A 14,072-nucleotide genomic window follows, 5' to 3' on the forward strand; every position below is an offset into this window, starting at 1 on the left:
AATCCCACCACGGGACATGAGCAAACCGAAATTCCCCTGTAGGGGCATTGTTTATTAGCTGTGGATGAATTTATTGCTAGGTGATGGAGGAGAAAATTCTCACAGTGATGGGATTAGCATTCTGCTGGCACCGGTTCTTCCTGGGCCCCCTCTGCTGAGGAGGTAGCCTTTCTCCTGGGGACAGGGTACACAGCTGGGGTTAATATGGGTAGTTGCTCTCCAGTGCTTGGTTTCTGATGGCAGACATGTGTCCCCATTTTAGTGGTGGAAGGTCTCCAGGTTCAGATTCTGAAGCTGCTGCTGAACAACAAGGACAGAGGAGGGGTGAGTGCTCTGTGGATCTTTTGCTACAGTATCTCCACATCACAGTGCTTGTCAGGTGTAGGTTTACCACCTGCTTTTCCTCCTGCCAGGGGGAAGCCTCCAGGTACATCTTCCTAAACAAATTCCGCAAGTTTCTTCAGGAGAACGCTAGCAACAGAGGGGTAAGTCAGAGGGCCAACCTTCCTGCAAGCCTCACCCTGAGAGCTCTCTGGCACCTTCAGGCTGGGAGCTCTGCCCTTTTGGCTGGGCTGCTTCCAGCAGTTGATCAGCTGAGGTCTGGATACAGCAGGGAGTGGGGAGGAGGGAGAAGATCTGAGGCTAGAAACCAGGCAGCTTATCCCAAGTCCTATGCAGTGATTTATGGGAAAGCAGTCCTTGGGAACAGCCTTGGGTGGGAGCTGAACGTCCTCCTAAAACCTCACGGGGAGCACAGCTGTGGAGTGCTCTGCCACAGCTGGCCTGCTGGCTTTGGCATCTTCGCTGCTTAGGTGGGGACTGTTCTTCTGGCCCTGGATCAGGCTGTTGGCCTGCAGCTTTGGGAGGTAGGCATGCACTGTTGCAGGAAACCTTTTCTTCACCTGCATCTCTGTGTTCATGATCAGCCCCATCTTTCATGGTGGAGCATGTGGTATCCATCCTCCTCTGTCAGACCAGCTTGTTGTTTCAGCGCCCAGGACTTTCTAGAGGTGGAAACTGCTGCCTACCATCAGGGCTGGGCTCTCTCCCAATGCTGGAAGCTAGAGATAATAGCAAGGCTGAAGTTTCTGCCTGCCCCATGTGGCCACTGGGACTAAGATGCACTTTCACACCTGCCCTGATGGCTGAACTCTCATCCTTGCCCTAGAACTTGACTGTGTTGTGCCCGCCAGAGTACATGGTGTGCTTCCTGCACCGGCTTGTCGCTGCCCTGCGTTTCTTCTGGGATGGCCACAAGGCAAAGACCCCTGCCACACTGAGCAGTGAAGGTAAGGCCTGGAGGAGAAGCTTTGGGGACATTTCTGTGGTTAGGACAAGGTTTACCTCTTGGCAGTGCTCTCTAGGATGTTGGAATTTTTGTGTTTCTCATGGGTGCTTGAGCGTTCTGTCACCCTGTGTCTGTAGTTCCCAGTCGCCCTGGGAAATTCCTGTGTGCAGATCTATTCCAGTTAATATCCAGACCTGAGTCTTGCAAAGGGGCACCTGTAGTGTTTGCTGGTTTCCCCTGTATGGTCTGGAGCAGAGTCCAATATTGATTATGGGTCTGTAGGAGGGAGCTCAGTGATCCCGTAGTCAAAGTTTAGGGGAAGATATTTGTCTGTTTTCATGGTTTCCAGACTGTGGGATTAAGCAGAAACCAAGGCAGTGCCAGTTGCTTTCCCACCCTCAAACCCCACCTTGCCTGGCCTGCCATGATCTGCTTGGCACTCCCTTTTCTTACTTTAGGCTGACCCTTTCTCTAGACTCAGCAGTGCCTTACAATCCTTGTGGGTTGCTTCTGTTCCTGCGTGGATCTAATGGTTGCTTCGTTGTGGAGATCACCTCTGCCTTATGGCTTGCACCAATGGCTTGTGCTTTTATGACAACAAAAGTTGTCACTAAATGTTAGTCCAGGCTGGGCCCTGGGGTCTGTCTTAGGAGGGCTTACATGTCTGCGTGGGTCTTATGCATGGGACTTGTGGAAAAAACAAATCTCCTTCTGTGCTTTAGAGGCATACGTCCCTCCTCAACTCTTCTATAATGGGAAGGTGGATTATTTTGACCTTCAGCGGCTTGGAGGTCTCCTGTCTCATCTTAAGAAGACTCTGAAAGGTAAGTGCTCTAATTTCCAATACCTGCATCCAGGTGCTGGCTGGAGTTCACCCAAGAGACATCCCAGGGAGGGAGCCATGGGTAATGAATTGTGATTAAATTTAAGGAGAGGAGACTTTAATTTTAATGAGATGCAAATTACACTGAAGAAGACACCATCCCTCTTGGGTGGAGCATACTTTAAGTTAACAGTTTGCTGTTTATATCCCTGAATGGGGCCTGTGGCAGGTGGAGGGAAGGGGGTAGTCTGGGAATACCCTCTGGTGTGGTGCTCTTGCTGCACCACAGCTGAGGGCTGGGAGCTGTCAAAGCGCTGACCATCAGCCTGGCTCTGCTGGGTGTGAAGGACGTCCAGGATTTACTTGCTGTACCACTCCGGGCAAGCAATAGCAGCCCTGTGTGTGTACTGCAGCTGCATGTTTGTATGCAGCACACTGCTCTGGCAATAGATTTTCAAAGCCTTCCTTTTGGAAGGGTTAGAAACCCCTTGCTGTTCAGTCAGACTTGGTTTGTCTCTGGTTTCTGGCTAATGTGGCAGTTGCCTTTGGCTCAGATCTCTCTTCTCCTTCCCCAGTGTGTTTGCAAGATTAGGACCATTTTCCCTGTCTCAAATTGATCCCTGGCTGTTCAAAATTAGATTACTTAATTTGAGAACTATGTAATCTCCTCTGGTCTCTTACCAAGGTCTTCCTGGCCAGCTTTAAAGACAGGGCTATGGACTAGAGGACACGTTGTTCAGGCTTTGTACAGCGTAGCCGTCAGCACAGCCTTCCTCTGAGCTGACAATGGTTTCTGGTCTGAGTCTCAGTCCTAGTGACTTGAGGACATATCATGGGACAGAATTGAAGAGCTGGATGCTTAAAAAATGGTCTCAGGTCCTGAATTTCCTTCCCTATGCTAGTCCAGTTTGGCCCTGGTGGTTGTCTCTTAGTTCCTCAGTTATTCTATTTGTTGGTGGTAGGACCAGCAATAGAAATGGGTCCTGGGTGAGCAGCACCCGTCGCTGCTTGATCTCTGCTATGTTAGCAATAGCAGACCTATTCCATGTAAGGAAGCTGGGGGGAAGGTGGGCTTGTTCTGATGCAGCATCCAACTTCACTGGCTGCTTCTCTACTGCTGAGAAGCAGGAAAGAGGATGAGCCTAGAGCTGCCTCATGGGAAGCAAAGGGTGACTCTTGCATTCATGGCTGCTTTGGTGTGCTCTGTGCAGATGACCTGGCTGCAAAAGCCAACATCCTGATAGACCCTGCAGAGCTGCAGGCAGTGACTATGGACGATCTCGATGAAGATGAGGAATCGGCAACATCGGCGGCACAGGTGAGCCGTGTACTGTTGTTCACCTGCGGGGGCCCTGGTGCCAGGGCAGCAAGCTCAGCCTCTGGCTAGAAAAGCTTTGCTTTAGAGGAAGGCAGTGTCTGGGCCAGGACTGTAACCAGCCCATGGGCAGTCAGATGAACAGCTGCACTTGCATGAGGGTCACTGAAGATCAGCAAGGTCCTGGATGCACCAAGTTTGAGCAGCCAAATTTTCTTTGCTCTGCTCTCTCACTACCCACTGATCTGAGTATGCCCCTTCCCCTCCATGGCAGCTCTTGATACTTGGATTTGAAAGGGTGCAAGGCAACTGCAGACAGAGCAGCTTCTTGCTGTGCAGATCTGCTGCTTGTACCTGGCATGGGCCCTTAGAGGAAGGAATATCCATTTGCTAACCTGGCACTGCTGGCCCAACCATGATAGGAAGGGTATCTGCTCACCTTCCAGTGGCCACTGTGCATCTGTACCAACATCCTTGCAGGGACAAGGGAGGAATAGCGGGCAGCCAAACAGCTAAAACTTTTTCTCCCTTAATTTCTTTTCAGTCTCAGCGTCCCTCTGCTGCCCTGGCCATTGGTGGAGCTCTCGCTAGACCTGGCTGGCTCAGCTCCCCCACCCTGGGCCGTGCCAACCGCTTCCTCAGCACAGCGGCCGTCAGCCTGATGAACCCGCGTCGGCCTCTTGGCACCCTGGAGAAGATCAAAGTGCGCACGCTAAGTGTGGAGCAGCGGACAGAGGAGGACAGTGAGTACTCTGCATGCTAGCGTGGCCCAGGTGGTCCCTGGGAGAATGGTGTCTTCCAGCTCCCAGAGCAATAAATTGCTTTCCTCCCAAGAGGAAAGCAATCTACTTACTGCCAGCATTGCTCCTTCCCGTTCTCAGAACATGCTGACACCCACAAGTCCACAGTTAACCACTTTGCCATCCTGAACGTGACACTGATGCTGTCACTCTCTGCTTGTAAGAAGACGCTGCCTTGGTTCCTGCAAGTGCAGTGAGACTTTGCAGGGAGGTAGTTCAAAGGCAGCTGTAGCAACGCTTGCTCTGAACACAGACCAGCCGGAGGATGGCGTGTGCAGTAGCAGCACCGTTGCTGTTGGGGCAGGCCAGGCAGGCCTCTGAAGCATGTACAGGGCTCAAGGAAGTGGGACTTACGTGGCCTGGGTCTGTTTGAACAGATCTGGCAGATCAGCCTGGTGCAGGCAGTGAGATGGGAATGGTGTGTTAGTGTATCTAGTGAATCTAGTGACATGGGCTGGGAAGGAGCACTGTGTTACAGAGGCACAGCAGGGCTTTGGCTTCAGAGAGGTGCAGGCAGAAGCTGAGGTGCCAAAATGCCTTGCTGAGAACTTCTCTCCTGTCTTGGGGATGCATTTGCAGTTGAAGGCAGCCATGGAAATGAGGGTCTCTTACTGGGCAGACCCGCAGAGGAGCCAGAGCAGCCCATCACAGAGAACTCCCTCCTGGAAGTCCTGGATGGGATAGTGATGATGTACAACCTCAGCGTCCACCAGCAGCTTGGGAAGGTAAGCAGCACGTGCTATGCAGGAATCCATTTCCCTGACCTCCATGCTTCTACACTGAATCTCTGTTTTCTGCTTATTCAGTGATTGTGTATGCCCTTTCCTTTCCTCCTAGCCCCCATGGGGGATCTGGTTGCATGCTTACATGTCTAGGCGAAAAAATACCCTTGTTTATTGTTGCTTGTTTTTCAGATGGTTGGTGTGTCAGATGATGTGAATGAATACGCCATGGCACTGAAAGACACAGAGGAAAAAATCAGCCGCTGCCCAAAGAGGGTAAGTGTCTCTGGACTCCCAGCTTCCTTCTCTGGAAGAGCCTCGCTATCTGGCAAAAATCACAGTGGGTGATTTCCAGCCTTGGAGCGGCCAATGTCTTGGAGTGGGTAGTAGCCCATGCCTGGAGCTGGCAGCCGCATGTCATACTGTCCCAACCCATTGTACCACTGCCTCAAGGAACAGAGGGGCTGAAGCTACTATGTGCTGCAGGCACCTCGGAGCCAGTCTCCTGGGGTGGGGACCCTCCAGTGCTGGACTTGCGACACATCTGTCGTATTCCAGCTGCCGGTGACTGAGCGTATCTGACGATGCATTAAAAAAGTATCCCTGACAGCAGTTGACCCTAAGCTGCTGCCCATACTGGACCAGCATCTGCATCAGGCCTTGTGGGCTGCAGCTGAGATGGATAAGTGCTCTTTATAGCACTGCTTCCCACTCCCTCTGCAGAAAGGCTGCTGACCCCTTTCCCTCCTGCCAGTACTCCCTAGCTAGTGCCAAGGTGGTATTTGCTTTTGCATTGTTTATCCCTCTCCGAAAAAGGATGCTGTAAATGGGAGTGACATCTGCCCACACATCTCTGCACTTTTTTCAGAGGAGAGACATCCACGAGGAACTGCTGAAGAGCCAAAAGGTCTTCTCTGAGAAGCTCAATCACCTAAGCCGACGCCTCGCCTGGATAAATGTCACCATTTATTCAAAGGTGGGCAGAAGCATAACGTGAGCAGTTCAGAGGAGATTGAGCAAGTGTGCCTCTGTATCTGTGCTGCTCGGCTCACGTGTCACAAGTGTCATTCTTCCTGGTGTTGGAGCAATGCCGATGATCTGTGGGGCTTGTTTCTTCCCTTCTTGTGCGTCAGAGACTCCTTCCTAGGCCTGGACCCCATCCTGTCCCAGGCTTGGTCCCATAGTGTTTGTTAGGACACAGCCCAGTCTTCTGAGCTGTGCGTGGTGCTGTAGGCTTTCCCTTGGGGCATCAGGCTTCTGCACCGCAGACAGAAGGGTGCAGGTCAAAGGGAGATTCAGCTCTCAGGGCACATCTAGAGGATAGAGGCTACTGTGAACCATTTCCCTGAGCTGTTCTGTGCATCACAGGGGGGTCTCACTAGTGCTGCTCTTCCTGAAATCTGCAGGATCCAAGCCTAGGGTTTTTTGTTCAGGTGTTCTCCCCTTCTTCACTTGGTTCCCACATAGAGAGAGTGCATTCTGCATTTAGTAATGCAGTGACTGCACAGGTTGTCCCTTCTTCCCTGCATTCACCATTTTCCAGGATAAAGTCTCTGGTCTGTTTTCTCATGAGCAGTTTGTGCTCTTATGCTCTGCAGATCTCTTCTTCCTGTCGTCCCTTGCACATTGCCATGCCCCATCTGTGTTTGTAGCTTTTTTGCGCTGGGGAAGAAGACACGTTTCCCTGAACATGCAGTGGCAGCAGGGTCTCTGCATGTGTCTCAGGATGTAAACAGGGAGGGGAAGAGTGGTAGCTCCTATGGACACGTCTGGCAGAGCTGCAGTGGCTGATCCTGACTCACGTGCTCTTTGCTCGTCCCCTCGTTCACTCCCAGAGCAGGACTGCAAGGCACAGTGCTGCGCTGCAGAAGCTCTCCAGCTGCATTAGCGTAGCCCATGCTTGCCAGAAAATAAACCTTTCTTCCCGGACTGCTCTTGAAAGGCTGAGGGACATTAGCAGTGTGCATTGCAGGGATTGCTGTGATGGCCCATGCAGAAACACTGTTCGTGTCTCTAGATGATCTGTTGTCATATTAAATGCAGGTACCCGCCTCCCATCAGGAGTGCAGTGTCACCTTTCTGGATGAATCAGCAGCATCTGGGAGTGAAGGTTACAGCCTTCCCCGCTTGTGCTCCTTCCTTGGTCTGCTTGGCCGGCAGGGAGAGCAGGTCACTAGCTGGCTCTGGCTGTGAAATGTGCCTCGGGAGCAGAGTGAGCTTGCTCTGGAGAGGAGTGTGGCTGCATGGAGGAGCTTGTCCCTACTGCCTATACCTTCAGGGCTCCGTCTCACAGCTGTCACAGGTGCCTGCAGTTTCCCGGTGGAGACATCCACCCAGCAGGCTCCTGCGTCCCTGGGACTTGTGTGCAACGGAGGGACGCATCTGTATGAGTGTTGCAGGCACTGCTGATGCTGATGGAGAGAAAGAGACTGGTTCTGTCTAGAGGTGAAGTCCTGCTCTGTGCTGAGGTGTCAGAGCACGGGAGAGGCTGCTTCTTCCTCGGGGGAATTAGTCATTAGTTTATTCTAAGCTGTGGGATTCAAGGGTAGACGAAAGGGAGTGCTACAGCTTAAAAACACTCTTAGTTTTAAAGTAGATAATCCTGTCTTCAAAACATCCCCGTGGGAAGACCATTTCAGCTTATTTTATTATGACACTGTATTTATCCATCACACTGTGGATAATCACATCTTTTGTTGTATCCTCTTGGGGTAGGCTTTCTTCTAGCTTGGCAATACCTGAGATTACTTTTTGAGATTATCAAGTCTTAATAAAACCAAATGCAGCTTTCTTTACCGTAATGTTTTCTGCACAATTGCTTTTTATACTGAAAGCAACAGTTGAGCTGAGTTGTGTGTCGGTGTCAAGATAAAGATGTCTTTTGGTCAATTTAGTTGATTTACACTAGTTCAGTCTAATTTACAGAACAAACCCATGTAAATCTCCCAAAGATGGTATAACATACTTTAGAAAAGCCACTAAGCAAGTGAAATCACTTATCTCCACCTCTAATTTTAATTTTTTTTAATTAGAAGTGTAACACTCCATCTATTTTTATGCAATTGCTATTGCTTACGATATTTCTTGGCATTGGAGGATACGAAATAATAACTCCTATTTTTATGGCTTTGTTGGTGCTGATTTTTATGGCTTAAAGTTATGTAGATGCCCTTATATCTCCTGTTTTTAATTTAGGACCCCCTGAGTTTTGCTTAGAGAAGCAAGAGGCCGATGTTCCTCAGGACGTTAAATCTGGTTGAATGGCTGGCACAGAATCCGAAAGGCTGTGGCCACCTATTGCAAAGATCTGAGTTGGTATGAGCTTTAAGCCTGTTCCCATTTAATTCCTACAAAGGACCAGCTTGCTTTCCAGCAGATTTATGCTGTGTTTGCTAGTGCCTGCCTTCCTTCAGCCAGTGTACTTGGAATAAAAACTAGCACGCCTTTTTTGCCATCCGGCCTGTGTGGTCAGATACGTCCTACCAAGGAGTAGTTCTTGGAGGGTTTCAAGGCTCAGTGAGATAAAGCCATCTGATGTCATGCTGGTTATAGCTGTGCTCTGAGCTTGAGGCTGGTGTAGAGATCTCCGGTTGTTCCTTCCACCTAATGCTTCTGTGAGTCTGCGAAGAGACTGAATGGCACAGATCTGGTTAATGAACTTAGAGCAGTGGTCTGAGGAACGTCTTAGACATGGAGATGTTTCTGAGGTCTAAGCATGGTGCCGACTGTTGCCTTTCTCCAAAGAGAAGCTGGGCAAAACTGAATGGGGATTGTTGTGTTCTCTCTGGCCAGGAGAAGATGCAGGATATATATTGGCTGCTGCGAGTGTGCATCCGCACCATCGAGCATGGCGACAGGACGGGCTCACTTTTCGCTTTCATGCCAGAGTTCTACCTCAGCGTGGCTATGAACAGCTACAGCGCACTCAAGAACTACTTTAGCCCTGTAAACAGCATGGAGGAACTTCCAGGTAAGGGGATGGGGAGGCCTTGCTAATTCTGGCCTGATAAAGTCTAAAGCAAGCCACGTCCGTATGGTGAAACAGTGGTAGTCAGGCGTCCTGCCTTCTGTGTCCTTTCCTGGTTGTGAGGTGCTGCACCAGTATATTGGCTGTGTGCTGCGGGGCAGGCGCTGGGTGCTGTTCCTTGAGTAGGTGTCCGATGGTGAGCCGTGACCATTGCTGAGCTTAAGCAGGGAGCCTATGCCTTGCCCAAAGTTGTCGCAGCGTTGGCTCTAGTGAAAATCACTGGCAGCTATGGATTTTGTTTCCAAGGAGGCACCAGGAATGGGCTGGGATGCTGGAAGATGTGATTGCCCTGGCACTGCATGCCACTGCCTGCTGGTCTCTGTGTGAGGGAAAACGTGCTGTGAGTGCAGGAATTAGGACTGCTTTCAAATGTCCCTGGGATTTGAATATATTCCTGTGGAGATGACCACCCACTTGACGCCAAGAGTCTGTGTTTAGGTGGATTCCCCCTGTGCATGTTCTGTGCTTTTCCTGACTAAGTCATCCCAGCGAGTTCTTAGCAAATTGTTCTGTGCTTTCCAGAGCCCGCGAAGGTAAGAAGAGCTTCTGTTCCCACCAACAAGACATAGCTAAAGTGTACGCATCCGTTAAGTGGGGGCTGTGCCTGCTGTTCAGGGAGCAGTAGAATTAAATGGTAGCAGATTTCTTCAGGGCCTGCAGGCTGGATATGGCTTTTCTGTGTAGATCTAGGGTGTTATTTGTGTTGCTCAGCCTCTTCTGCACTAGGCATCTCTCCCTTGCCATCCAACTCAGTTGCATGGTTTTATCTGTCTCCAAGTAACTGTTTTAGACTCTGCAGACTGAGGCGAGTGGCTCTGTTGGAGGTGAATGTGCTTTCCCAGCTGTCTGCTTTGGCAACTAGACAAAACTGCAAAGTTAGCTGTAGCAGGAACGAATCCCATGGCCTGTGCCATGTCCACAGGAATGCTGGGACCACAGGGCTGCCCATCAGGCTGTTGGCGTGACCCCTGCTCCCTCTTTCTCTTTGCAGGCTACGAAGAGACCCTGATGCGCCTCGCTGCCATCCTGGCCAAGCATTTTGCTGACTCAAGAATTGTGGGCACAGGTAAAGCTGCACTCCTCTGCTTTGGGGTGATAATGTTGCAGGTCTGGCTGGTCCCACTGCCAGTGGCTCACCAGACTTCTGTTGGGATCTACCTGCTGAATCTGTTGAGTGCTTTACACCTCCACGTACAAAGGGAGGCTGGGCACTGCTGTTGTCCAGTGTGTCCTGCTTATTCCAGGGTTAGATACATGACCTAGGATACCCCTTTGAGAGCAGGACTTACATCCCAACTACTTGCTTGTCAAATCTGGGGTTACTTCTTAGCTGCCTGAGCACAGGCATGCTCTCCTATGGGACAGCTGGGACAGCGAGCCTCTGTAAGTGCATGTGGGTGCTCAGGTGCTCCCTGGCATGCTGCGTGTCCTGGGATGCCTGGCCTAACCCCTTCTCATTCCTCAACAGACATCCGGGACTCCCTGATGCAGGCATTGGCCAGCTATGTCTGCTACCCCCACTCACTGCGTGCTGTAGAGAGGATCCCAGAAGAGCAGTAAGTGCTGCCCTGCCTGTTCCCAGGGAGCTGGGGCAGGGCTGGGGTGGTGGCAGAGCCGAGTGGGGGAGCAGGCGGGCTGCCAAGCACCAGGAGCTGCAGCAGGGTGCTGGAGTTGGTTTGGGGAGCCTCCTACCACCCTTACACCAGTGGCTTTGCTCTGTCCCAGCTCTGTGGGTCCTACCGTGGGTCCTATTTAATCCCGTGTCCCCAGACCCTTTGTGGCTGACCTATGTCTTTCATCTGGCAGGCGGATCTCCATGATGAAGAACCTTCTGGCTCCCTATGAGCAGCGACCCTGGGCACAGACCAACTGGATCCTCGTCAGGCTGTGGCGGGTGAGTGTCCTGTGTCCCTGCCCCTCTCACCGTCTGGGGCTGGATGGACACTGAGCATTGCACTTTCCAGTAGCAGCAAAATCCAACTGGTTTCCAGCCTCTAAGATCTTTCCTTATCTCTTTTACCAGGGCTGTGGCTTTGGATACAGATATACACGGCTCCCACACCTGCTGAAAACCAAGCCTGAGGATGCCAGCCTCCCCAGCCTGCAGAGTGAGTGGGGCAGGGGATTGACACTCGGGATTGTGATGGGTGGTGAGGGAGGACTGGTCTCTTCCCTAGCAGCCATCCCTACCGTGGGCCAGGCCAGCTGGTGAGATGGCTGCTGAAGTAAGGGGATCCTGGCCAAATATCCAGGCCTGACCTTTGCAGCCAGCGTTTCCTTTCCTGGACATCCCGTCTCTCTGCACTGGCTGGTGACTCTTTTGCTTGCTGGGTGGTGGGTTAGATCCATCATGAGGAGGAGTTCTGCCCTTCAAGGGAGAGGAGAGAGGCCCAGGGCTGCATCCTTACCAGAGCTTTACCTCAAAATGTAAGCCTGGGAGAAGGCTCTCTGATGTCCTTATCGAGCAGCTGCTGCGGGGAAGCGTTGGCGAGTATGCCAAGCGGTAGGAACCCTGTGAGAGGCAGTGGGTGCCCGAGGAGGCAGGGCACTGGAGAAGTTTGCAAACAGGGTGTTTTAACCAGGCATCTCTCTCGGAGCCTGGCAGAGCCTGTCCTGCCTTTGGCATGGCAATTTGGTTCTCAGCACTGTCACCAAAATGAGGGGTTTTGTGGCTCTGTTGTGGCTGAGAAAGACGTGGGGAGGAGAAGGTACCTTTCTTGAGCTGAAGGACACGTCCCCAGCTTCACCCTTGCAGAGTCTGGGCCTGTCTGGATACATTCCAGACCCCCCTCTGCTCTGGAGAAGGCTTTGTGCCGGACCTTGCTCCTGGAGAGCTGCCTGGGGAGGGGGGACAGAGGGTGCTGCAGCCTGACATGGGCAGGTGGCATGTGGAGGTGCATGCTAATCCCCATCTGGTGGGGAGAGCTGCCTGTCGCTGTTTTAACGGCACTCTTGTTCTCTTTCTCTCTCCTGCCCATGGGTGCCCAGGAGATCTCTCTGTTGCTAGTTTCCAGAGTAAGTTTGTTGTGTGACCCTCTCTTGTCTGGTGAAGTAGCTTTAGAGAGCTCCCTCCTTCCCCTCTTCTGTCTAGAGACACCCTTCTTTGGGGGGCAGAGGGCTTCACACAATGATCGCTTTGCTCAGTCACGTCCCTGGGAGATGCCAGGGGGACCGGTGCCCACATGGCAGTCTCTGAGGCTGCGTCATGGACCCGCTTTTGCACCTATTTTATCAGGGTTACCTCTGGGGTCAGAACCCTGCCGCAGCCCTCTCGTCCTTGGAGGACGATGGGGAATCCCTGGTACGTATGCAGGAGGGACCTCGTGACTGTCCCCTCACCCTCCTACCGCACAAGCAAGCCCCCGAGTGGCTGCCACCAGTCCCGTGGGACGGTGACTGAGCTTCCCCCATCCCGGGGAGCTCTGGGGCTGGAGCAAAGTTCCTCAGCTTTCGAGGCCTCTCTCCATCCATCTCTGGATGGCTCCGCAAAGTCTGAGCCTGGAGTGGGCTGGGCTGGCTACTGGGGACTTGCTCCTGGGATTGCTATTTTAAGGCGCAACCAAATCAATAATGAATGCTGATTTAATTGAAGAGGGACATGGGACTCAGAGGTGTCCTTGAGATGCTGCCCAGGGAAGGAGGAGGAGATGACACCCCCCCCGCCTTCCCACCCATCAGTCTTCACCTTGTTGCAGTTTGAGCGTTGGCAGGGACAACGGGACAAACTGCTGAGCTGAGAGAAATCCCTGTTTGTCTGGGTCTGCTTCTGCAGGCCAGTCTGAAGGGAGCTTGGGCAAATGCCTCTTCTCTGGTGCTCCAGCCTCTCCTGCTTTGAGGATGCTTCCTTGGAGGACTCTGCACAGGAGGCAAAGGTGGGCTGGCGCTGCCTTGCAATACCCATGAAACATGCAGAGCACAGACCACCTCGTCTCCTGCACTGCCTTTTGCCCATGCTCACCAATGGTGAGCAACGAGATGGCTGCCTGGGTTAGCCCAGGGAGGAGGAGAGGCTCAGAAAGGCCGTGTGTGTTCCTGCCTGCTCCCTGAGTTGATCCTTAGCCCCGCTGGCACCAAACGGCTGTCGTGCAGGCAGGGCTCTGCCTCCAGTTTGGCTCCTGAGAGCAGATGGGGACTCTGTTCAGAGGCGGGGGCAGTTCCGGTCGGCAGCTGCTGTAGGAACTTGTTTTGCTTTCATCGTGGCTTATAGGCAAGGCCGGGTGCTGTTACGGCACGCACACGGTGAGCAGCAGCGGTGGCCCTGTGCCAGGCCCAGCCTGTCTTGCTTTCACCAAGCTGCAGGGTGGCTTCAGGTTGCAGCACAGGGCTCCTCTGCCCCAGGCCTTCTGCCCACGCATCCATCAAGCAGTGGAGGGCGGGTGGGTGGGACCATGCGATTATCTAGCTGAGCTGTTGTGCAATGTGGGATGGAGAATTCACCCATGTCCCCTTCCCAAGTCCAGCAAATTGCCTAAACTAAAGAAGTCTTTCAGGAAGAAATCCTGTCTCGATCTGACAACAGCAAAAGCATCGGCTGGTGGTAGCTGAACTGTCCAAACCCTTCTGATTGTGGTTCCTCACCCTCAGAAATAAATCTATCACTTTTTCCTGATGGGAAACCTATCCTCACCTCATCTTCTGTCTTCAACTGCTGCTGCTCTGTCTTTCTCTGCTGGGTTAAACTCTGTGCCTTACAACATTTTATTATTCAAAAGTGCTTGTATACCAGGGTAAACTCACTTTTTGGTCCTTTTTAATGGTGAAAAGAAAGTGTAGCCTCTGTGTCTTATTCAGGAAGAGGTTTTGCTTTTCTTTGAGTGCCGGTGTTCAACCTTTACATGTTTTTAGCAGCCCCAGAGTTGCCAGTGTCATGCTGGCTAGAACGCCTTCTTGATCTGCTGGTCAGGGAGCCAAAACGTGCATTAGCCTGTTTGCCAGCGCTTTGCTCTGGAGGCATGCGTGAGTCCCAGGCACGCGCTGGTGTGTCCTGATGCCTTGCACTCGACCTTACTGATATCTCATCCCCTGAATGCAGTTTGCTTTCCTTCTGCCTCACCCTGCAACATTCCCTTTGGTCCTCTCTAAATACATCTTTGAACG

The 14,072-nt window shown here is 52.1% G+C and overlaps 1 protein-coding gene across 3 annotated transcripts in view; it reads left to right on the plus strand.

The window, feature by feature from the left end:
• RNF123 (ring finger protein 123) overlaps positions 1 to 14,072 on the plus strand; it is a 52,158-nt gene that overhangs the window by 16,682 nt on the left and 21,404 nt on the right. For 2 of the 3 annotated variants that reach the window (XM_072876437.1, XM_072876438.1), the window contains exons 18-31: positions 263 to 324; positions 414 to 485; positions 1,169 to 1,289; positions 2,011 to 2,112; positions 3,323 to 3,429; positions 3,971 to 4,169; positions 4,806 to 4,951; positions 5,141 to 5,224; positions 5,817 to 5,924; positions 8,741 to 8,918; positions 9,967 to 10,041; positions 10,444 to 10,531; positions 10,782 to 10,869; positions 10,999 to 11,083. In XM_072876437.1, the coding sequence (XP_072732538.1) occupies positions 263 to 324; positions 414 to 485; positions 1,169 to 1,289; positions 2,011 to 2,112; positions 3,323 to 3,429; positions 3,971 to 4,169; positions 4,806 to 4,951; positions 5,141 to 5,224; positions 5,817 to 5,924; positions 8,741 to 8,918; positions 9,967 to 10,041; positions 10,444 to 10,531; positions 10,782 to 10,869; positions 10,999 to 11,083 (1,515 nt within the window). The remainder of the gene's footprint in view (positions 1 to 262; positions 325 to 413; positions 486 to 1,168; positions 1,290 to 2,010; positions 2,113 to 3,322; positions 3,430 to 3,970; positions 4,170 to 4,805; positions 4,952 to 5,140; positions 5,225 to 5,816; positions 5,925 to 8,740; positions 8,919 to 9,966; positions 10,042 to 10,443; positions 10,532 to 10,781; positions 10,870 to 10,998; positions 11,084 to 14,072) is intronic. The other variant, XM_072876439.1, reaches the window with a different exon arrangement.

Source organism: Ciconia boyciana, chromosome 11, assembly GCF_034638445.1.
Source record: "Ciconia boyciana chromosome 11, ASM3463844v1, whole genome shotgun sequence".
Taxonomy (NCBI): domain Eukaryota; kingdom Metazoa; phylum Chordata; class Aves; order Ciconiiformes; family Ciconiidae; genus Ciconia; species Ciconia boyciana.